The 23,174-nt window shown below is 39.4% G+C and overlaps 1 protein-coding gene across 3 annotated transcripts in view; it reads right to left on the bottom strand.

Moving 5' to 3' along the window:
• CNTRL (centriolin) overlaps nucleotides 1–23,174 on the bottom strand; it is a 60,903-nt gene that overhangs the window by 22,172 nt on the left and 15,557 nt on the right. For 2 of the 3 annotated variants that reach the window (XM_079961885.1, XM_079961884.1), the window contains 18 exons: nucleotides 22,288–22,335; nucleotides 20,980–21,099; nucleotides 20,538–20,760; nucleotides 19,963–20,072; nucleotides 19,186–19,380; nucleotides 13,046–13,199; nucleotides 11,772–11,992; nucleotides 9,835–10,011; nucleotides 8,063–8,197; nucleotides 7,537–7,679; nucleotides 6,725–6,932; nucleotides 5,513–5,692; nucleotides 5,134–5,313; nucleotides 4,488–4,604; nucleotides 3,920–4,064; nucleotides 3,069–3,208; nucleotides 1,154–1,331; nucleotides 284–570 (listed from right to left, as the gene is read on the bottom strand). In XM_079961885.1, coding sequence (XP_079818011.1) covers nucleotides 284–570; nucleotides 1,154–1,331; nucleotides 3,069–3,208; nucleotides 3,920–4,064; nucleotides 4,488–4,604; nucleotides 5,134–5,313; nucleotides 5,513–5,692; nucleotides 6,725–6,932; nucleotides 7,537–7,679; nucleotides 8,063–8,197; nucleotides 9,835–10,011; nucleotides 11,772–11,992; nucleotides 13,046–13,199; nucleotides 19,186–19,380; nucleotides 19,963–20,072; nucleotides 20,538–20,760; nucleotides 20,980–21,099; nucleotides 22,288–22,335 — 2,961 coding nt within the window. The remainder of the gene's footprint in view (nucleotides 1–283; nucleotides 571–1,153; nucleotides 1,332–3,068; nucleotides 3,209–3,919; nucleotides 4,065–4,487; nucleotides 4,605–5,133; nucleotides 5,314–5,512; nucleotides 5,693–6,724; nucleotides 6,933–7,536; nucleotides 7,680–8,062; nucleotides 8,198–9,834; nucleotides 10,012–11,771; nucleotides 11,993–13,045; nucleotides 13,200–19,185; nucleotides 19,381–19,962; nucleotides 20,073–20,537; nucleotides 20,761–20,979; nucleotides 21,100–22,287; nucleotides 22,336–23,174) is intronic. The other variant, XM_079961886.1, reaches the window with a different exon arrangement.

The following is a 23,174-nucleotide window of genomic DNA, read 5'->3' as shown; positions in this document are numbered from 1 at the left end:
AACTTCTAGTCGCTAGTGTAAGTGCTGCTCTGCCAGTGAAAATGTAGGTATCTCAACAGGATGACACTGAAGTCCCCTTGGCCCCCACCTACAGAAACTCCACTGGTGTAGTCATTTTACCAGCAGAGAGGTGGAAAATATTGAAGAACACGTCCTAAACATCTTCATTTCTCAATCAGATCTCAGAAACCAGCTCTGGGGGTGATACAGTTAATTCCCTCCCATTGCCGAAAATGGGAAGGCAAAATACTTACTCTAATTTCAAATGAGCCAAGAATCTTACCAAGTTATGATGCTCAGGTATGTTGCAGTGATGTGTTCCAAAAGACATTGAACAGTTAGCAGGAAGAGGGCTATATACAAGCTGAGCTCCAGCAGGACATGAACTATATATAACTGTAGTAGCAGCAAGTGGTCCTCCGTTGGCAGAGACAGGAGAAGGTGGGCCACACACCACTGTTGCTGGAGGGGCTGGAGCACCATCTGGAAGCAGAGTGTAAATGATGGAGCCAGGGGGTGGCACAAAAGATGAGGCACTGTGAATCTTCACTTCTCCATTTTCTTGGATCCCTGAATTTTGGGTTTCAACAAAAATAATCCACGTTAAGAGATTAAAGGCATAGTTTAAAAGCTCTCAATATAAGATGGGGACAGAAACACAATAAAAATGATAAGATACATAAAATTAATAAGTTGATTATATATTTGATGTTATTTTTTGTTGTTTACCTGTCTAATTTTATTGCAATTTTATGAAATGCTTTTATGTGCCATGATGAAAAATTGGGGGGGGGGTTGCTATTAAATAGGCCATACTTATCAAAAAATAAAATATAATAACAAATAATCTCTAGAATAGCAATACATAAGAGCAATATATATGGAGCTGCTCCTATGCAGTCAGGATATTGGTTAAGAATGGCTACAAAAATAGGGTGGTCTGCTCATGCCAGGCTTCAAAGTAGGAAGGCAGAAAGGGGTTCTAAGAAGACAACTATCTTAGCTTTCCTCCATGCCTCTTCAGCTAGCAAGAGGAGAAAAGGCCAACCTGGTGACTTTCCTACACCAACAGAGAACAGTTTCTTGCTAGACAGCCATGAACAAAAGCACAAGAACAACTGCCAGACACGGGAAGACAAGCCAACTGACTTACCTCCATTGGAAGGAGAGTCTTGCAGGTCACTCCTGCCTGCTGCATGCACCAAGCACCCTCTGGCAGCAGGACACATGGAACATTCCTTCTTGCTCTGCCCTTTTTTTATTGGGGTCAACATAGGACACTGCAGGCCAACACCAGAATCCTTGGTACTCTGAGATGCAGGAGTGGATGTCTTTAAAACATTTTTAAGAAAGTGAAAGTAAGAATAATGAACAATTTGTGTTGAGGCAATTATTACATGGAGAAAGTCCCTGCTGCCATCTGTGTGCTCTTTGTTAAGGAACTGGAAGAATTCAAGGCAAAGACAGGTGAACAAGGGCCATTCATCAAAGGTGCAAAAAATCTAAAGGCAGAAGGAAGGAAATACTATCCTATGTGCAACTTAGATAAGCTAGTTAATAGTTTGGTTAATGCCAAAGTTAGCTCTTCCACCAAGCTAAACATGTCTAGCTATCTGCTAAAAACATTTCTGTTCCAGCAAACATACCCAGGCATGCATTTTTGACACATGATTTTAGTAGATGTAAGTTCTTTAAAAATACTGATTTTATTTTATATTTTAATTTTTTAATGTCTCTTGTTTCCATTTTTGATTGGTATTTTAAGTGAGTATTTTATACTATCTTGCAAATCACAGAAAGTTTTTTTGTTCTAGTAAGCGGTGTTTACAATGAATAGCCAACACTAGGACAACACTATGCTGCCTGAAAGTATATGCTTCTTGATCAATATACATGGACACAAACAGAAAAGCATACAACAACTATCCATGTATAAATAAACAACAGCAGTAATTATATAAATATATAAGCCTATTAAAAGTGGCAACTGACGTGACTGAGATTTGACTAAGTAAATTTCATTTTGAGTGGTGGCTTGGGTTAAACTCCAAGCAGGTGTAACACACACAAAGCAAAACGTTACTGACTTGAGCAACATGTTTGGAAATGCACTGCACAAAAACTGAAGATTTCTATTAATAAAATGAAGGCAGTCCATGTCTAAGCATTGCTGCTTCACAGGGGATTATCCATGTGTATTGTAATTAAACAAACATCAATTTGGAAATGAGCTGCTACCATTTGCAGAGGAGACAAACATATAAATGCAGCCATTTTGCTATGCAAAATCCTCAACTTGAAGCTATTCAACAAACTGTTAGTATTTGTAATGTAATTTCATTGGGAATGTATTTCACAAAGAATAGATGGTATTGGAGAAAGGAGATGGCAGCTGGCAGTTGGAAGTTGGTTGGTTATCCTACGTAGTTCTGTCTTCACTATGAAGGTGACAGGTGTGGGGACTTCATGCAGACACTGTCTGGAGGATTTTGTAAATAATACTTGTTGTTCATATGTTGCCAGCCTGACAAGTAAAGATTTATATTCAGCTATTTGTGCAAGGCATATATATTTTCATCACAGATAGCTATCAGAAGCTGCAGAATTTCTTCTTTCTCCAGGTTGTGGCATGTTTCCACATATCTGCTATCCAAGGGGGTGAGGGAATTGGCTGAGAAAGGGAAAAAGCAAGAATTTGGAGAGTCGCTGGCCACCTGATCCTCCTGTACAAACTGGCCTCTGCAGTGTCATATTGAAGAAAAGTGTAAACTTTTCTTTTTACAACTGGGCAGTATATAAATTTTATTAAATAAATGTGTAGTTTAGGCCTCAGATTCAGAAGGCTCAAAATATTTCAATGGTTAACTTTGGAGAATTCCTGTTTTTAAGGGGCTCTCCTTGAGGCAAAGGACTTTGAATAAAATGACCTTTCCCAACTATATTAATGGAAAATTACAAGTTATCTCTGAATATGATTTTTCTAAATTAATTTAAGTGCTTCTAAAGCAGGTGGGGAAAGATCTCCATATCTGATTCCTTTCCATCATTTGCTACTCTAGTTTTCATACTTGCGATGATGGCACATAATACAGATGGCCTCTCCGTTGCAGTGGATTCATTATGCTGGTGATAGCGTCATTCTGGTGAGATATAGCATGCCTGAGTGCAGCAATTTCATCCAATATGCTGTCAATTTCTTCCCTATTGCCTGCAAAAGAATTTAGATTTTTAGTCCATTATATTTGTGAGGAGTACAGTTAATTAAAGAACCCCCCTCCCAAAAAAAAATCAGGCTCAGCATTCCATTTATACCAATACTTCCTTTGCTGGATGGAATCTCAATAGCTGATGTAGTAGTAAGGAGGTTGACACTCAAAGCAGTGCTTTTAAACCTGCATCTCAGCAGTTTAAATGACTTCCTTTCATACCCTATTTTCTTTTTGCTGACATGCGCGATCTCTAGCAGCCCCATGCTTGGGCAAAAAAAATAACAGGGAAAATAAACTTAAGAAGGAAGAAAAAACAAGGGCTGTATCCAATGCCGGTCTTATGCAGAGTAGATCCATTGAAAATAATGGGCATGACTTAGATCCATCAATTTCAATGCGTCTATTCTGAGTTTAACTTAGTTGGGTAGACCCCAATTGTTTCTTTAAAAGACTCTGAGAGACAACACTTACCCACCCCCCACCCCCCACTGGAAGACAAATTATGAGAAAGCTGCTCTGACCTAGAGAGGCAGTAAAAAAAATCTAGGGTGGAACCTCGTCTGCCTGCGCAGGTCTACAAAGTAGGACTACATGACCTTGCTGGTCCTGGACAATGGGTGGAACAACACATGTCTGGACAGAGAGTGATGGGAAGACATCTGAATTAGTTTGAAAACATGCTCCAGGAAAAAATGGAAGGAAAGCATTACCTGTCTGAACTTGATCTAGTACACGGTGCAGTCGGTCAATTTCTGTTTTTTGGCATTTCAATAGCTGCTTTAATTTACCAATCTCCTCTTTCTGAAAAGCAGAAGCTGCAGTCTCGGCATCAGCTTTTCCCACTTCACTCTGAAACTATTAAAAAGCATCTTAGTCAAATTTTCTCATGTTTTGCCCTTGTGTACATCGGAGTAAAGCAACGTCAGAGTGCACAATGTAAAAAAAAAAAATGTAGACGAAGATTCTACAGGCCATTTTGATCCTATTTTCTGGAAAAGGGTTTAAAATGAGCAAGTCTTGGCCTCACATGTCATGTCCTGACTTCTCTCTCTCCAGACAGATTAAATCATTACTGGCTCAGTCAATTTGAACATTTGTATATCACTGAGATTTTCTGTCCCTTGAAATCAATATATCTGACCAGGACTTGAATTTTTAGAACTCAATGGGAGACACATCACTAAGCCTCATAGTTTTCATATTCATGTAGGAATTTTTCACTCTTGCCTTATTTCGTGTTTCTTATCAATGTGTACAGTAAGGGGACTGATAACTTACCCATTCCTCCTTTTCTTTCAGAAGTTTCTGCAACAATTCTATTTCTGATTCTGCTCTGGCAAGATCTTTAGAAGCTTGAGTAGCAAGCATACAGAACTTCTCTGCTTCCCGAAGTTCCTACAGAAGAGGAAAAGGTGTTTTATTTAGCTTATTTGATGCAATTGTTGATGTTTTGTATTATTATTACTATTTAATAAATTTAGTAGTTGCCTGTCACATAAAGAATCTCCAAGTGACTTACAAAATTGTACAATAATGATGTAGAACAGAAAATCAAAAAGAAACAATACATTACAATAACAATCATACATTAAAACACAAAACTGTCCCAATAAAATAGCAGCAAAACATATAATAAACAAGATAGTATTGATTATAAGAAATCAATACTTTGACCAGAGCAGTGGTTCCATCCCTTCTCTTTTCCTCTTTCACTATGCTTATTCTAGGTTCTCAATACAGTCAGGTGCAGAGCCTTCTCTGTTAATAATAACTACATATTTTATTATTAAATGAAATCAATAAAGTTGCTTCCATGCAGAAATGTATACCTTAATGATAAGAATGACTAATAGAGACTGAAACACACTATGTGGTGCAAGAGAAGTAGTTTCAATTCTGTTTTACAATTTTACCAATTATGTACCTCACTGCGTTCCTGATTAATTTTGCATACAGTTCCACGGAGTGACCTGAGCTGATCTTTGGCTGCACAGAGATCTGCTGCTGCTTGTTTATCTGAAGTAGATATCGCTCTCTTTAACTCCTGCAGCTCTTTATCAATGTCAATGAATTGCATTCGTGCCTTAGCATCTTCCACCTTTTTCTGAAAGAGCGGGAAAATGCTATTCAACAGATGTGACAAAACAAACAGCATACACACACAAATATATGTATATCTTGCTTTCTTCTCTGGTAGGATGCATTCACATTAAAATATAAGCAAATAGTGCAGTATTTCTTAAAGTGTTGTGCAGAGGGACATGCCTTACTAGTCACAGGCTTTTTAATAGGAGTAGCCCTACCCTATTCTCCAGATATTCTAGTTGTGCAAGAATTCTTTCTTTCTCCTCATCAGCCTCTTGCAGCTGTTGATCTGTTAGGCCCTGGATTTCTTCCATATTCTTCAGCTTTTCACTTAGATGCTGGATTTCATTCTCTAGTTGATGTACTCTGGCTTCATTCTGCATCTTCTCAGATTTAATCTGAAGTTGAAACAAAGGGAAGATGGTGAGAGCTTGAGGATAGTTGTAATCTTTCCTAGGGCATAAAGTTAGCAGCATGTGGAATCTTTTGCAAAAACCTCTGCTTTTTACCTCCTTTACAAACAAGTACATTTGGTCCTTTTCCAAAACTGCAAATAGCAGACACACCATGAAAAAGGCAACATAAAATCATCACCAATTTGAAGTTTTCCAGTATAATAATTCAGGGTCACCAATGCACACGATCACTCATGATTGCATATCAAAAAAATGCCCTCAAGGAAATATAATCTAAATTCAACAGCAAGGCAAAGAAGAGAAAAACAAGGTAAATGGGATGGAGGCACAATCCTATAGGAGTTGTCTCAAAAGAAAATTCACTGAGTTCAGTGGGGTTCACTCCCAGGAATTATGGCAAATAATTGCAGTCTTAGTTACCACTCAAGGTAAATACTGGATTAAGCTTTATGGAAAAGTTTGATTTTGAGGAGAGATTGAAGGAAGACAGACACAAATCATGCAAATATTCATGAAGGATTGACATGTATTTGACCATTAAACAAGGTTTCTGTCAAAATAATTGTGGCAATTCTTTCCTTAAGAATTTTACAGCGAAAACTTTTGTGGACACCTGATGAAGTAGACTCTAGTTTATGAAAGTTTATACCACAGTAAACCTCTCTGTCTTTGAAATACAACAAGACACTTTGTTGCAACAGACCAGAATGGCTATCTCCTTGGAAGTTCCTTTCTCTCTCCTTTTGGTAATACAGTGGTACCTCTGGATGTGAATGAGATCCGTTCTGGAGCCCCATTTGCATCCTGAGCAGAACACAACCTGCGTCTGTGTGGGTCGCGATTCGCCACTGCTGCGCATGCGCATGATGTCATTTTGAGCGTCTGCGCATGCGCGAGTGGCAAAACCCAGAAGTAACCCATTCCGTTACTTCCGGGTCGCCGGAGAACACAACCTGAAAATGCTCAACCTGAAGCTACTTTAACCCGAGGTATGACTGTAGTTGGTTCTCTTACTTTGGCTTCTGCAGCTTTGTTACAGGCCAGCCTGTATTTTTCTTGTGCCTCTTCCAACTTAGCTTGCTGGGATGTCATCTCCCTCTGAAGCTGTCTCTCTCTGGCCTGGATGGCCTCATTTTCTTGCTGAGATTGAGCAAGGACCTTACCAAACTCTTTCTGTAGATCTGCAAAGCTTTTCCCTAAAATATCCTTTGCATTATGGCACCTGAAATAATCAGTTATACAAAAAAAGGAAAATACATTATGGAGAATTGCTACCTAGGCTTACCATCAATGCTCATCTGAAGACCTGTGTCTTATGGCTAAACTAAATGTTGGACATCTTTGCCAAAACATCTAAAAAGCAGTGGCAGAGCAGAATGTGAAGAGAAGTAGCAAGTTGGTAGGCAAGAGATACTTCTTACCCCATTCAGACTCCCATGCCCAGACTGTTATTTTCCAGCTACAGCAAACACACATCTGCAAACTCAAGATGGGGAAAAAGTGAGGGGGCGGGAGATAAGGGTTGTGAAGAATAGGTGAGAGAAGGGTCTGTCACTTTTTGGATGTTTTGTGAAGACTGAGATTCCCAGTTTCAAGTCTTTCCATCCATTTTGACAGCAACATATTACTTTGAGACTGAAGGCCATTTCATACAACTACAAAAAAAGAGAGGTGTTCTGCAGAGTGTTCTCCATCTGAAAGAGTGATGCTTATCTTCAAACACTGACAGATACACAGCTGGGAACTGGCTAGGCATTAACTAGCCAAGTGTTTGCAGCTAGATCTCCCCTTCTGATAAAGGTATGAAACCTCTGAATTTAGCTCACCTGAATTCTGCCCCAGTCTGTAGATTTTCTTTGAGTTCTCTCACTCGAGCCAAGAATTCTTCAGGATGAATTAAGCTGTCAACTGCATGATTCAGTTGATTTTGAGTATCTTTAAGCTGTTGCTTCAAAAGGTTATTATCTTTCTGTAACAAAAGAGATTTCAGAGGTCACTTTTACCATTATATGCTTTCAATGATTTCTTCTTGCATTGACTGTATAAGAATGTAAGAACACTAAACATAACACTTATTTCACTGCATTTCTTCACTAGCATAGCTGACCTGTGGAGCTAAATGACTAGTTGCTACAGAAAACAATCAATAAATAAAGCATGATAATTTCCCCTATTAACTCTGGATGATTTCCAAGATACAACTCTTGTTAATCTTTAACAGACACACAAGAAAGTATATACAAGGTGGTTGCATGATTGACTTTCAACAGCTAGAGCCTTTTGAAGAAGGTTATATATCAGACTGCCAGACATGCTCTCTGAAAAACAAAAAATATGAAAAAAATACTGTACCTGTAGCTGTTTAAGATGAGAAAGCAGTTTATTATTTTCCTGTTCTCTCTCTTCTGATAATTGTGCTTTTGTCAAGGCATTTTCTAAAGCTTGCCTTTCTTTGCTGAGCTCAGCCTGGAGAGCAGAGTGCTCCAGCTACCCCATCCCAAAAAGAAAAAAGAAAAAAAAATTCTCTCTTTCCTCTACAAAAAAACAATGAATTAGGTAACATTTGAATAGAATATGTATTTTGCAAGGACAGCTCGTTCTTCTAAGGAAGACATTGACACTCCATAAAACAAGCAAACTTCTCAATTTCCATTTGCCCTATTGTCATGACTGGCCTCTTTTATGCATAATGATATCAGGCTTGAGTAGCATGCTAGTATGAACATGCTGCTCAATCCTAATATGCCATTAACCATGGGATATTGTATGAGTTGCCAACCCAGCACTTGTGGGCATACATTGGTCCACCAAAGTTTTCATGGGTGCCTGAGGATCATCACCACCATCCCTTTTGCAACTGCAATTAGGCTTGAAAAAGCCACATTGTAGCTAATAGAAGGCTTCTTTCAAGTCTAATTACAACAGAGGAACAATTTCAGAGGCAGAGGGTCACAGTTGGCAGGGGAGTTGTCACCCTGATGTCACCTCTTACCAACTGCCATAAGGGTTGAAAAAATTGTTACTACCTAGAATTTTTCAAACCTAAACGCAGCAGTGTGTGAGAGAGATCTTCCTTGAGATAGCACCTAGAAAAGGAAGATAAACCTTCCCTCTCCAGTTGCACTCCCCAGGAGATCATGCCCCACCTATCTTGGTGGGGACGGGGGATAAAAACACTTTTTCAAGCCTAATTGCTGGGGGGAATGTGTGCATGAGTAGTTGCAGTATGGGGTGGGTTGTGCCCACAAGAGTTTTTCACACTTCAAAATGTATTCATGGGCAATGTACAAACCGTGACCATGTCTTGATTGTCCTAGTACTATAAATCTGTCCTGAACCTTAGGATGCTGTATGGGTTGGGTTGGGTGGACCCTTTACTCTTTTTGCTTGGACCAGCCCCATGACCCTAGTACACCTCCCTTGGGCCAATGCATTTGACACGCCTAGATTAGCCTCTGCTACCAAGTTGAATCACATTTAAGAGAGTCAAAACTCTTTCTCATGGAACTAAAAAGGTTCATTGGGAGAAAGATTGAGAACATCAACATCTTTCTGACAATACTAATAGCTGCTTTTTGACTGGTAGGTGACAAGGTAACACAGACCTAACAGGAATCCTCACAGCAGGAAACTGTTCATTGAGTAAGATAAAGTCCCCCAGCTTCCTCAATCACAATGCTTCAGCAATTCAACTCCCTGTCTTAGAATCATAGAATTGTAGAACTGGAAGGGACCCTGAGGATCACCTAGTCCAAACCCCTGCAATGCAGGAATATGCAGCTGTCCCATACAGGGATTGAACCTGCAACCTTGGCATTATCAGCACAGTGCTTTAACCAACTGAGTTATGTATTCTTTCCCTACTGTGTTAAAAAGCCAGAGTCCAATCAGTTTAAGCCACTGGAAGAGCTGGCAGGACTGCGGCAGCAAGGAAAACTAGACAAAATGTCCCTCAGCCACCCACCTACGTGAGAGCTCTTTCCATTTCACTATGACTACTACCAACCTGGATTCTTTACAGATAAGTTTTAGAAAAAAGAAGTCACGTTTTGGAACCTATATGGATTGGGAGAAACATGAAAGGTATAAGGAAAGGATACATTTCTCTCTGAATGTCCACTTACTTGACCGTGTTGTTTTAGCCTCTGCAGTTCTTCCTCATGCTGATTGGCTTCAATGTCTCGGGCTTTCAGTTCAGCCTCCAGCTCAGCCTCATATGTGATATGTTCCCTTTGAGTCTCATGCAGGGCTTCATTGAGCTCTCTTTGTTCTTCAAGTGCCTGCTCAAGGTCTGCGATTTCCTGGAACCAAAAGTGTGTTTTATAATTTTGAGTTCATCAGTTCTCCATTAACATGGTTGTAGCATGCATCCCTGCTAAACAGAGACTGTGCCCCTACACATCTACCATGGGGGCAAGGGGTGGGGGGAAGGGAACTAAGCCACCCCTGCTGCTGGACTGGAGGTGTACCTCCCCAACATACTATTTTGAAGTCCATAGGATAAGATCATAGAATCATAGAATCATAGAGGTGGAAGAGGCCACAAGGGCCATCGAGTCCAACCCCCTGCCAAGCAGGAAACACCATCAGAGCACTCCTGACATATGGTTGTCAAGCCTCTGCTTAAAGACCTCCAAAGAAGGAGACTCCACCACACTCCTTGGCAGCAAATTCCACTGTCGAACAGCTTTTACTGTCAGGAAGTTCTTCCTAATGTTTAGGTGGAATCTTCTTACATAAATGTACATAATTGTTGGCAAATGTGGGTTTCCCAATTCTGCATATTATCCCAGTGTGCGATGTGACAGAAAAATGGATGTTTGCAGAGGAAAAGTGGGATGGGAAGGATGATCAAGCTTTCCCTACCAGCTCCTTCCCCCCCCCAGTGATAGAAAACATCCTGGTGTTGCCAGGATGACAAGTAGGATGGTCAAACACGCTAAGGTCTACAGAGCATCAGCAGTTGCTCTGATTCAGGAAACTGCAAAACCATGATTAGTGGCAGGTGGTTGTGAGCTGCCCACCAACTATTAATACAGTTTAAACCAAACAAAGACAATTACACTAAAATAAAAAATGATCACATTTAATCACATTTTTGAGTAGGTCATAAATACTTTTCAACCATCAAAGGCAAGGGTAAAGTGGATCTTCAGCACATGACAAAAGCTGTAAAGTGAAGATGCTGGATGCACTTCATTTAGGAGATTCCACAAATCTGGAGCCAGCAAAGAGAATGTCCTGTGCTGGGCCACAACCACTCACCCACCAACCAACCAACCTTATGAGTGTGGCAAAACATTACTCTAGCATAAAACTCTGGTGTTTAAAAGCTTGCATTGGCTGCCCATATGCTACCAGGCCAAGTTCAACATTTCTGTATTAATTTAGAAGACCCATAACAACTTTGATCCTTAAAGACTGATCAATTCCATATATCCCTGTCCAATCACTGAGGTCTTTGAGGAATTTAGTATTGTGGGTCCACCCCAGTAGAACTTCCACCTGGCTGAGATCCAGCAGGCCGCCTTTCTCTTGAACTTCCAGAGGTTAGTGAAGACCTTCTCAATTTAGTAGGCATTTTTTTCCTGATGTTACAGTTAATTTTAACTGATTTTATCTCCATTATACCAGTTTTGTAACTTCACTGTACACCTCTTAGAGACTATGGTGTTAAGCAGTACAGTGATACCTCAGTCTACGAACAGCCCTGTTAACAAACTATTCGGTTTACGAATTCCACAAACTGGAAGTAGGTGTTCCGGTTAGTGAACTTTACATCGGTCTACGAATGGAAGCCAATTGGTGGAAGGGTACTGGCGGCGGGAGGCCTCAGTGGGGAAAGTGTGCCTCAGTTTAAAAACGGCTTTGGTTTAAGAACGGACTTCCAGAATGGATTAAGAAGTTCGTAAATCGAGGTACCACTGTATATAAATTGTTGAAATAAATAAAAAGGTTCTGCCAATCTTAACCTCATTGTTTTGTCCTGGTTTCTAAATTATGTTTGCCAGTGAGGAAAAGCATCAGGACTTTTTGGAATATAACAGTTCTTGCTTCTTACTTTTCTCAGGTTTTCTGCATCCATAGCAACTATCTCCAGCTGGTTTCTCTCCTCCTCGAGTTCTTCCAGCCTTTGCAATAACACCTCTTTATCCCTCTGCAACTCCTTGCATTCATCACTGGTTTGTTTGGCCTGATTCTTAACACTCTCTAGATATTCCTGTAACCCAATGATAATTCCTTCCAGGTCTTTCTTCAGTGCATCATTTGCTGCTATTTGGCCTGTGAATGGTAGAGGAGAAAGAGTTAAGAAATACGAAAAAAGAAGTATTTCAGTTTGCAAGGGAACACCAAAAAGTCATGAGAGCTATCCCTGATTATCTGAAGGTGAGGTGACATCACTGAGCATGTCTCAAAATAGACTTACATAGGAGACACAAACTTTGATTTCAGTATCTGAAGTGACAGCATATTTGCATTTACCCAACATTTATGTTTTAAAGAAGAAATCTGGTCCAATAAGACTGGCAGCCATGTACATTTTTACTGTGCTTCTAACTCTGTTAGATCAGCACAGTAACATTAAAATAAAGTGGGGAAGGGAGGGAGAAATACAGCACTGGATAACCAGGAATTGCAATGACAATGTTTTCCCCCAGAAACTATACATTTTTTGTTTAAACCTAGCCAGTAAAAGTTCACAAATTTTAAGTTAGGTGGAAAGTTCCATTTCTCTTGACCAGGATCTCATCATTTCTCTAGGTAGTGCCACTTTTCCTCACTTCCTAACTGCTCTAAGAGAAAATCAACAAGAGTTATTCAGGAAACTAATCTCCAGAGACTTCCACCAAGAGTTCTCATACTACAAATGGGAAATAACGTCAGGATAAAAAAATTCTACTTGACTAAACAACAGTAGTAGGTATCTTACACTAGTAGGTGACCTCACTTGAATCCATCAAATAAAGTCATCCCACAAACCTCTTCAGTGAGCTGGAAAGATAACCTGGATGCCATTTATGGGTTTCCTGCTAGGAGAGGCAGAATGCTGCTTTGAGGCTTTCAGAATTTGGCTGGTATTGGTGTGCTCAGAAGGGAGAGCCAAGGTGATGGAGTTTAATCTCATGCCACATATTAAGGATAGCTCCACATTTCAAATAACAAATATGGTTGCTGCATTTATTAAGTGAGCACTTCCTACAGCAAATACTTAAAAACATGCATATGTACTTCTAAGAACTGTTGCCTGTAGAGGGTAAAATCTGTATATGCTATGTAAACTATGGAAAAGCCCAAAGCCTCTGAGCTAAAGTCTGTTTTGAATAACATTTTTACCATCTGTGAGCTGTTGCTCCAGGTCCCTAATTTCCTCAGTTTCCTTTGCAATCCGAGACAGCATGTCATCCAGGCGACTTTCAAGATGCTTGTAATGCTTGTTCATCATGTCAAGTTGTTGTTCTTTGCTTGCTTTCTGAGCCTTCATATGAGCCTGTGAGTGGAAGTTAAATGGACATCTCAGGGCGGTAGTTTAAAAACAAACAAAGCACCCCAAACAATCCTGATCTTCCTGCACCCTTGCCACAAATGTTCTACAGCAGGGACGGGGAACTTTCTGATGATGCTGGACTACACCTCCTATCATCTCTGAGCACTAGCTAGCTATATTGATTGGGGCTAATGAGAGTTGGTAGTTCAACAACATCTGGAAGGCTAAAGTTTCCCCATCTCTACTTCACTGTACAGAACAATGAAAGCTATCTTATGCCAAGTCAGGCAACTAGTTAATTTAGTATTGGCTGGGGCTCTCCAGGGTTCCTGATGGGGTCTTTAAAGCCCAAGAATGAAACCTGGGACCAGCATGCAAAGCATGTGCTCTACCGTTGAAGTATGTTGCTTTGCCTATATGATTAACCTAATTATGTAAATGGACAGTGTTACTTCAGTCATAGGGCTTTCAGCTAGATGGGCTTCAAGTTTCTTACAATTCTGACCACAGCATATATAAATTCTTAGGAGCAAACAATTTGCAGAAAGTTTGAAAATGATTGAAAAATCTTTTATTTTATTTTATTAAATGTATATGTTTTTTATTTTATTTTGTTGAACGGTCAAAAAATCATTTATAAGCAGTATATCCTTCTGGGAGAAGCCCACAGGGATCTACTTTTGTGAAGCTGGTAGGCCACATCATTTCTCACACCTTTCTCCAAACTATTTCCTTCTGCATTAGTTGAGTTGGCTTTGCACACCTGGAATTTCTACCTGGAAGAACTTTTATTTTTAAGATTTGAAGCCTGTTTTTTAAAACAAAATCCTTAAAGTGGCTAGCAGCTTACATAGAATTTATTAATCTGTGCTCTCTCTCTCTCTTGCCTCTATACATACCACTGGTGCCATCTGTGGAGGGGCCATGGGGGCAGGGCTCCCTAAAATTTTCAAGCAGCACTGCCTCAAATTTTTTTTTTTTTAAATCCACTATGATCCTCAAAGGGATGCACCAGTAGGAAACGCTGGCCCGTCCCTTTGATGATCACCAGGCCACATTCCAGGAAAGTGCTCTGGTGGAGATTGCGAGAGTGGGAGATTGCCAACGAGAAGCATCTTCGTGCTGGCTTGTCCTCTGCTAGGGATGTGGTGAAGGGGTGTGTGGCACGCTGAGTTGGACTGGATGAGTTGGGGGGGTGGCACATGTATGTTGTTTTACACACATGACAGGCCCCTGCAATGTTGGGGGCAACTCAGCATGCCCAATATATACTGAATGCCTAACCAATATGAGACTCATGCATTCCTTGTAAAGTTGAGCACTAATAATAAAACATACCATTGTGACAGCTAGCATGGTAATTAGGAGATGGTGCACATAGTATCTTGTAAAATTGAAGAAGAAAACTCCCACCACCACCACCTAGTCTGCTAATATGATTCCTGATCCCTAGAAGAATGTCCAAGAATGAAGGGGCATAAAGTGACATCCTATGTTGCATTCTCTGCTTTCTTTCTGCAAAAAGTGTAATTCTAACCTTCACTCCCAATGTCACTGTGCTAAGTGTCTCTCTACCTCCAAATAGGGAAGTGTACAGTGTGATGACATCAGGGTATAATGTAACTTGTATTCTGCTTAACAGAATGATACAACTCAACCCACAGGTGCTGTAGCTGCAGCCCAGTGCTTCTTATACACTACCATTCTCCCCTTAAGTTACACAGACCATTCTGTAAACCCTTCTCAACCCAGTCAGACTAACCTCATATGCCTCTCTCCAATGAGTGCTAAAGAAATTGGATACTAGATCTTCTGCATTAAAATATAAGCCAATAATTTCAGTTTCATGCCAAAATATTTGTATACTTCTCCCCCCAAAATCTACAACCCAGATTTTATTTTATTTTGTCAATAGCACATTTATTCAAGCTGCTATAACCAGTGTCAACTGAACACAGCTATGTGTACCATTTCTCTTAAGTACCATACTTAACCACAGTTGAATGAAACTGTTACAATGACAAGTTTGGTTATAAGCTTGATAGTGTTTGCTTGGTTTAGAAACACAGTGTCAAATCTTACAGGGCAGACTACTTCCATTCATGGTTTTAGGCATCCAACATGCATCCAACATGGTACATATTTTTTATGAACCAAAAATAGCAGAGTGCTAATTGGCATAAAGAGTACAGAACCAGCCCCCACAAAAAATAGTTAATACAAAAATGCAATCCAACTATCTGATGGTACTTTTAAAATAAATGCACAACTCCACCAATTACACTTAAAACAAAAACCTTATTAGTTAAAATCCCAGGAAAAAGCATGCTTTCCTAAATACTGAGGTAATGCAAAATGGCTGAAGCAAAAGTTTCACTTTATCAGACTATCCCCATACCAAATCTTCATTTAATTTTCTGAGCAGATAACAAAAGAGGCAAATGTCCAAATATCCATAATAAGCCAAGTCAAGTTTGTCCTGTTTTAAAAGTATCTATAACTTAGCAATGTTATCTTCTAAAATTGTATGCTGCTGTTGAGATTCCTCAATGGTATTTTGAGGGAGGGGAGAGGGAGGCACTTACAGCGTTTGCTTTGTCTTTTCTTCTTTTCAAATCCTGTGTTGAAAGCCCACTTAAAAGTTGGAATTCATTGTGAAAGACGAGCAGTACTAAAAAAGTAGCTCAGCTCAAACACGGTTTCTCTTAATCTCTATCTAGTCTCGTACACCAAACTTTTCTGTTTGACAGTTGCACTTTGGTTAGGATGTGGTTTGAAAGGGGGAAACTAAGCCCCAGGAGCTGTGAGAGCTCTTTGTCAGGCCTGCACAGTGGTAACATGCGCTCCAATCCCTACTTGTTTCAGCTAGCTGGGCTGCGTCCTGTTTGCTTCAAATCACAACACAGGAAGCAGTGCAGGCAGCCAATCAACTCTACAGCTTGTAACAGGCAGCTCCACTCTCCAAGAGGCTGAGCTTAAATAAAGCAGTTTCCTTTCATTTAGAAAGCCTCCCTGAAACACACGGAAAGTTATTATTGGAGAGACTGAGGTCTTGGACTGTTGACTTCACAATTTCTTTTTATAATCAGCCTCTGAGCTTCAAAAATAAGCCAGATATGAATGAGACTTCAAGTATATCCACATAACTGGAAAGCATGAAAGGCTATACTAACTTTTTGTTTTGCAAAACTTTTTTTCTTTTTGCAAAATATGGATCTCTTAACATTTATAGTTTGTTTGTGCCAACATAAAATTGTTTGGTTTATTAAAAGGAATGCATTTTTTTAATGAAACTAATATTTATGGGGGTAACTTTGTATCAGATTCTTGTAGCCCAGTTGTTTGCATGTTTAGCTAGAAGCAAGCCCAACTAAGCTTGGTGCAACTACTGTACTCCAAAGTGTGCACTGAATTGCAGCCTTAATTATGCATAACTGCTCTCTTGGGACAATGGAATGGTCTGGTCTGCCTAATTAGAGCTTTGTGACACCAAGAAGCTTATACAGTTACACCAATAAATGTAGGTCCAGTTTGCATTCCTTATTCTGTGTGATCAATTAAACAAAGCTGTCCACACCCAAAATAGTTAAAGGCAACTTTAAAATATGAGTCATCTTGAGATTAAGAAACCAGTCAATCTACATTGTTTTAGAAGGAATGACAATTTTTCTCTTAGGGTGTGTCTGCATCACATGCTGCCTTGCGGAGAGAAGGAAATCTGTTACTTCTCCTTGTTTCTGTCCTGCTAAAATATTTCTAACCAATGTGAGGTTAGAACTTAGCCTAGGATGTGCAGCAGACTGCATCAACTTTTCCTGAGAAATAAGACTTTGTGCATACTATTTCAAAAAACCACAAACTCATCTGCAATAGCTCAAAAATATGTTTAATAACAAATAATACTGAGCTTGGTTGGCTTACTTAGCATAAACATGCTTAGGGTCATGCCACATGGTTGCTTCTTAAGACAAGGGCACAAATGAATCATATTTGTGTGTGAATATGGATTGAAATGTCATGTGAGGGTAATATAAGCACCTGAATAGAGGGAGGACTATAGCTCAGTGGCTGAGCATCTGCTTTGAATGCAGAAGCTTCCAGGGTGAATCACCAGCATGTTCAGGTAGGGCTGGGAATGGCCCCTGCCTGAAACCCTGGAGAACTGCTGCCAGTCAATGTAGACAGTATTGAGTTATATGGCACAGTGGACTTCCTCAGTATAAGGCAGCTTCCCACATTGATTTAAAAAGGATAATGGCTAGAATACAAAGAGCTATTAGGTGAACCTTGCGGAACATTTTGACTTTTTTTTTGGAATAGCAAATCTCCATACTCAGTTTCGAAAGCAGTTTGCCATGCAGACTGAGGATGGCGGATTGACCATCTTGAGCATGCATAGTCCATTATCTGGAATGTTCTCACATGGTATTTTTTTATCTGTCACATGATCTGAAAGACTGCAGCCATGCTTTTTTAAAAGAACAATGTAGAAAGGGTCCCTGAGGCCACCCAAACATTCCTTCTGGAGAAGGCAGGCAGGCCTGGGAAAAAAGTACAGTGGTACCTCTGGATGCGAATGGGATCCGTTCTGGAGCCCTGTTCGCATCCTGAGTAGAATGCAACCCATGACTGTGCGTCTGCACGGGTCACAATTCGCCGCTTCTGTGCATGTGTGTGACGTCATTTTGAGTGTCTGCGCATGCGCAAGCAGCGAAACCCGGAAGTAACGTGTTCCGTTACTTCTGGGTCGCTGCAGAGTGTAACCTGAAAATGCTCAACCTGAAGCATATTTAACTTGAGGTATGACTATCTCCTTTCTCAATGCCTAGAGATGAAACATAGCAAGCTGACTAGGCAGGAAATCTCTTTCTGCATTCACTTGCTGTACACAGAGAAAGGGAAACTCCTGTCACACACCCAAAATAAAACAAACTGACCATGTAGGAAGAGATGTATTCCTGCATGGCTAGATTTCTGCAAAATAGTATGGAAGAAACAAGCATGTCTCAGGAAGACTGTTTAGGTGTGGATGAAAAACGCCCAGTGGGCCAGAGGCTCTCCATACCAGGTACAGAAAGAAGCAGGCCTTGAAGTAGCTTGCTTCCAATCCATTTATTACTTGAAAATGTCGTCACCAGGACTCCAGAGTTCCAATATCAAATTAATAATTGCCCTGGCTGTTGGAAAACTGACACTGGGCTTAACATTGATTCTTGGTACACCAGAATATGGACAATAATATTGGCTAAGAAATTAACATGTTAGGACAGAGCAGCAAAGGGCAAACACAATTCCTATTCCTTTTATAACATAGGGCAAATGTTTATTTAATACATAAATTGTTCAGACTATGGCAGGAATCCACCCAATACGCATGGGAAAATATGGCATAATCTCTTAGAGTAATCTAATTCAACTTTATTACATAGCATGACCAAAGTCAGTAATTTTATTGGGACATGTTGCTTATTGTTTACTGTGGTAGCAATGGTTTTCTCAAAATATATCTTCTGTCCCATACAAAATAAATAAAAACATAAAATCAAATTAATAATAATATCACCCTAAGATGCAGTACTAATACATATTCACCACCCCATGAATGCATATATTTTCTTTTCATAAATGAAGCTTGTTTCATTATATGAAGGAAAGAACCTAGGGAACTGCATCTGAACCTATGAACTTTTCTGATGATGTTTCAGCAATGTGCTAGTTAAATGTCGAACACTGTATACGTTTATTAAAATATTTTTGAAACAATTCTTTAGAAAAAATGTATTTTAATGGGCAAAGATACTCCACTGAAATTTAGCTGAACTCTTTTCCTACAATCCTGTGGGCACAGTGTCATTTACTCTATTACTCAAACAAAACTAGATTCTAATTTTATTCCTGCTAACTGGATATTTATTCAATAATTTATTTGGCATTTCCTATTAATACTATATATATTGAATTCATGTATATATGTGTGTGTAAAACTTACATGTCTTGGGTCTTCAGGATCTAGAGAATCTATAAAACGCTGCAGTTCTCCTAACTCCTTCTCTTTTTTGGCCATGTCTTCCTGCTGCCTTTCCATCTGTTTCTCTAGTTCTAGAGCTTCTTCTCGTAGTTGATTTAGGAGAAGTATCTTGTTGCTTAGCTCTTGCCTAAGACATTCCTTTTCAACGTCTGACATCTAGATTTGAACAAACAGAAAACACACCTAACTAAGACTGAGATACAAAGGATTCAGAGACTACACAAGCTGTATGGTTTAAAAATATGATTCAGTGATTTTCCTTGTGAACTTGAATTCTGCAGTGTGGGCCCAATTCTATAAATGCTTACGTAGAGGTTAGTCCCAATGCAGCCAATGCATCTCAAGTAAACATCCACAGGGCTATCAGTCTATCGCTGCATTTCACAGGGAAAAGTTATCATCTATGAAAACCTGCCTTTTTCCTTAGTGTTGGAATAAGGTATGCAGCTTTACTGTGCAGCCCCAAAACATTAAATTGGAATGCTTGAAATTTGGCAATTATGCACAAAAAATAAACAGGTCTTTCTTTTCAATTGTTTCAGTTTATTGCCACATTGTTGTTTATTAAATTTGTATACTGCATTAATGTGTATACAACATAAAAATACAAACTGAGAACACAACATACAGAATGAAACAACAATGAATCAATACCCCCCTCCCACAAACACATTTAAAAGGTCATAGTTACAGAGAAATGTTTTCACCTAGCAGGGGAGTAGAGGCTTATATACATACCTTTTTCTGAGCCACAACATCTTGGACTAGTTTAAGCTCCTCTGTTGCTTTTAAAACACGGTGCTCTGCATTGGCTACTTCACCTAGCAATTCTGTTAATTTTTCTTGGGCTGGGAAAATGAGAAACAAATGTTAAAGATATGCCAATTGCAGCTATCCAGTGCCAACATGGACATATGCTGCAGTTATGGTGAATGTCTCCAGAAGGGTAGAAAACAGCGGTCACAATCCAGGGAAGTGCACAGGAAAGTTTGTCGATGCTGCAAGTCTTTTAGGCTAAAATTGCTGAACTGCTCCACTTTGAAGGAGATCTGAAGCTGCTTTGGTAAAACCTATTTCTTTGGCCTACTGAAACCTACTGTAATGGCTAGGAGTGTAAACTGGGAAGTCTTGTATTCAAAATGTCACCTCAGCCCTCACCTCACTAGACTGATACTCAGATGCTGTTGAGTCAGTAATTTAACTGTCAGCTTTAACATTCAGCAGAAATCAAGAGCATCAGATGGATGACAATACAAACAGAGTGAAAGGTTTTCTACATTTAACTTTGCAAGGGGAGGGGATGTTGGAAGTACCTCCTTTAACCTTTCTCTCTTTTTCTTCTAGTTGTGCATCTAGTGACTGAAGAATATTCAGTTTCAGCTTCTGAATCTTTTGTTCTTCTGCTTCTTCCAGATTTCCCATCTGCATCTTCTGAGCCTTGCTAGGGATATAGCCTTCTACAGCATACATGTTCCTTTTGTATCTAGATTTCCCAATGTAAGGGCTTTCACCCGGTACATCATCAAGTTCAACATCCTGAAATAGGACATAATAGTATAAATTCAGCCAGACTGGAGTGCCTTGGCAGTTTAGTGCAACTGGAGATATGCTCTTCTACCATCCTCACCATCAGGTTGGAGTTGAGGAGGGGAACAGAGTGTCAGTTCTGATTTTGTACTTTGATTCAGATGTGCAGCACAAGTTTGGGATCAAGTAGGCTCTCTAAAACTGATAATACTATTTTCAAATAATTACCTCTATTGGATAATAACTTAATGGTTCAAACTTGGCATCAATCTTATAAAAAGCCAGTTCTTGCTCCAGCTCATATTGTTTCTGACAGGCTCGGGTTAATTCCACTGTCTTCTGCTTTAGCTAACAAACAAACAAAAACAAACAAACAAAAGGTTAACAAATTGTGTCTTATAAACATATATATTTAAATGGAATGCCAGTGTCATGGGTCGCTATATGATCCATGCATGAATGACACAACACAAACATCTTTATATAGTAAAAATACAGGGTACACTAGTCAGACTTGCATAACAAAATGCATTTGCTTTAGATGTTGCATTTATACAGATAGTTAAACAAAACACACACACACACAAACACACCAACCATGACAAAGCAAGCCAGTCCCAGCATGCACTTCGAGTCTTTTCAAATTGTCAGCTATGGAGTGGCTTGTCTGCTATGGAGCGGCTGGCAATAGTTGTATGCAAGATTTGCTGCATCACAACAATTTACTATCTAATGCAAATCACGTTAAGGTATCTGCAAATGGTATGTCATGCACAATGCTGAAAATACATGTACACTCAAAATAAAAAAGAATTAACCAGTCATTCACTTTACTATAGTATTCAAATATTGATAAATCTGATACTAAAATAAAAATAGGGCACCAAGTGCTCTAGCCTCATTATTTCCATTTTTCTGAACTGAATAGAATGAGGCACTTACTCTGTTAGCATTCCCCCCCCCCCTTTACTTTTAGAAGCTAGCAGAACAGAACAAAAATAAAAATGCTGTCTTGGTCATATTTTTCCAGTTAATTTTTGCATGTAAAAAATTTTTGCATTGTATTGGGACTACTGCCTTCTGCAGATATAATACTTGATGATGGTAAGCACAAACCATGGTTTGTAGCCTAAGCCTGGTTAACAGTCAAATGCAGCTCATCCTGCCCCAGAGTTCATGCATACTCCAGAGCCACCTGGGAGACCTTCTTACTATGAGTGATGGAGAAACTGCCTTAACTTTGACTTGATCAAGTGCAACTATAACACTTAACCACAGCTCACGCAAACCTTGGTTTCATATATTGATTTGTGCCTAACCATGAACTATGGAAAACAAACAATGCTTAAGAATCATAAATGCATTGGATCCACCTAAATCTGTATGTACCTTTACCTATAATCACAAATATATTTGAAGAACCAAACAGACTGATGGAAACATAAGCAGTCCCAATTTGAAACTATCCTATTATTTTCATTTATCTGGAAGAGAAGTGGGTGCTCTCTCTCTTTTGACTGTTTTATTGTTGGATACCTGTAGGAGAGCATGCAGCAAGGTTCCAATAGGTAGCAGTAGGAAGAACTGAAGGGACGGGGAGAGAAAAGGGTAGAAACAGGAAAGATTGGAAGAAGGAAAAGAATTAGATTTCTAAATCAAAGTATCCAACACCATGCACAACTTCTAATTTAGAAAAATATTTGACACAGGGAAGTGTTTTTGGTGAACAAATAATGATAAAACAAGTACAGCTTTCACATTATTGAATAATTCGAAACAGGACCATGCAAAGAAGCACTATGGGTTGCAGCCAAAAAAAAGCGTAGTCAAGCTTATACACACAGAGGCTACCTTTAGTGAAGAATAAAGGCTCAGTCAGCAATAAAGGAAATGGATCAAACAAACCAAGATACAGGCTAAATGAAAAGAGGAGCAAACTAAATCAGTCACCAGAAGGACAAGAGAAGACAGTGCTGAAAAATACACGTTCCAGATCAAGATACTAATAAGATTAAACTGTTTGTTCTGTTTATTCAATTGGATGTGTGTGTTATCTACTGAAAACAATCCATTGAAAAAATCTAGCTTCCATTCATTTCAGTGGGATAATGACAGTGTGGTCATAAAGACACACAGCTTACAAAGCCAGTTTTCAGTAAGCCCAGCTCTGAAGAATCTTAATTAAAAGGGAAGACCTAACTCCCAGTAATTATTGCAGACATGACAAATAATGATTTAATAAAGAAACTCAAAGCTTAATTAGCCATTAAGGCTTTTAAATACAATCCTAATTTTTCATTTCTGCATACAAAATCCACCAAACCACCTGTGGATTTTACATCCAGAAATAAAAGTTGGGGCTCTATTCAGAAGCACATTGAATGTTAGAAATAAACCATAGATACAATGGGATTTATGGCAAC

The sequence above is a fragment of the Podarcis cretensis genome (genome assembly GCF_951804945.1).
Source record: "Podarcis cretensis genome assembly, chromosome: Z".
Taxonomy (NCBI): Eukaryota; Metazoa; Chordata; class Lepidosauria; order Squamata; family Lacertidae; genus Podarcis; species Podarcis cretensis.
The sequence above is the reverse complement of the archived record's forward strand: the minus strand, read 5'-3'. Positions and strand labels throughout refer to the sequence as shown.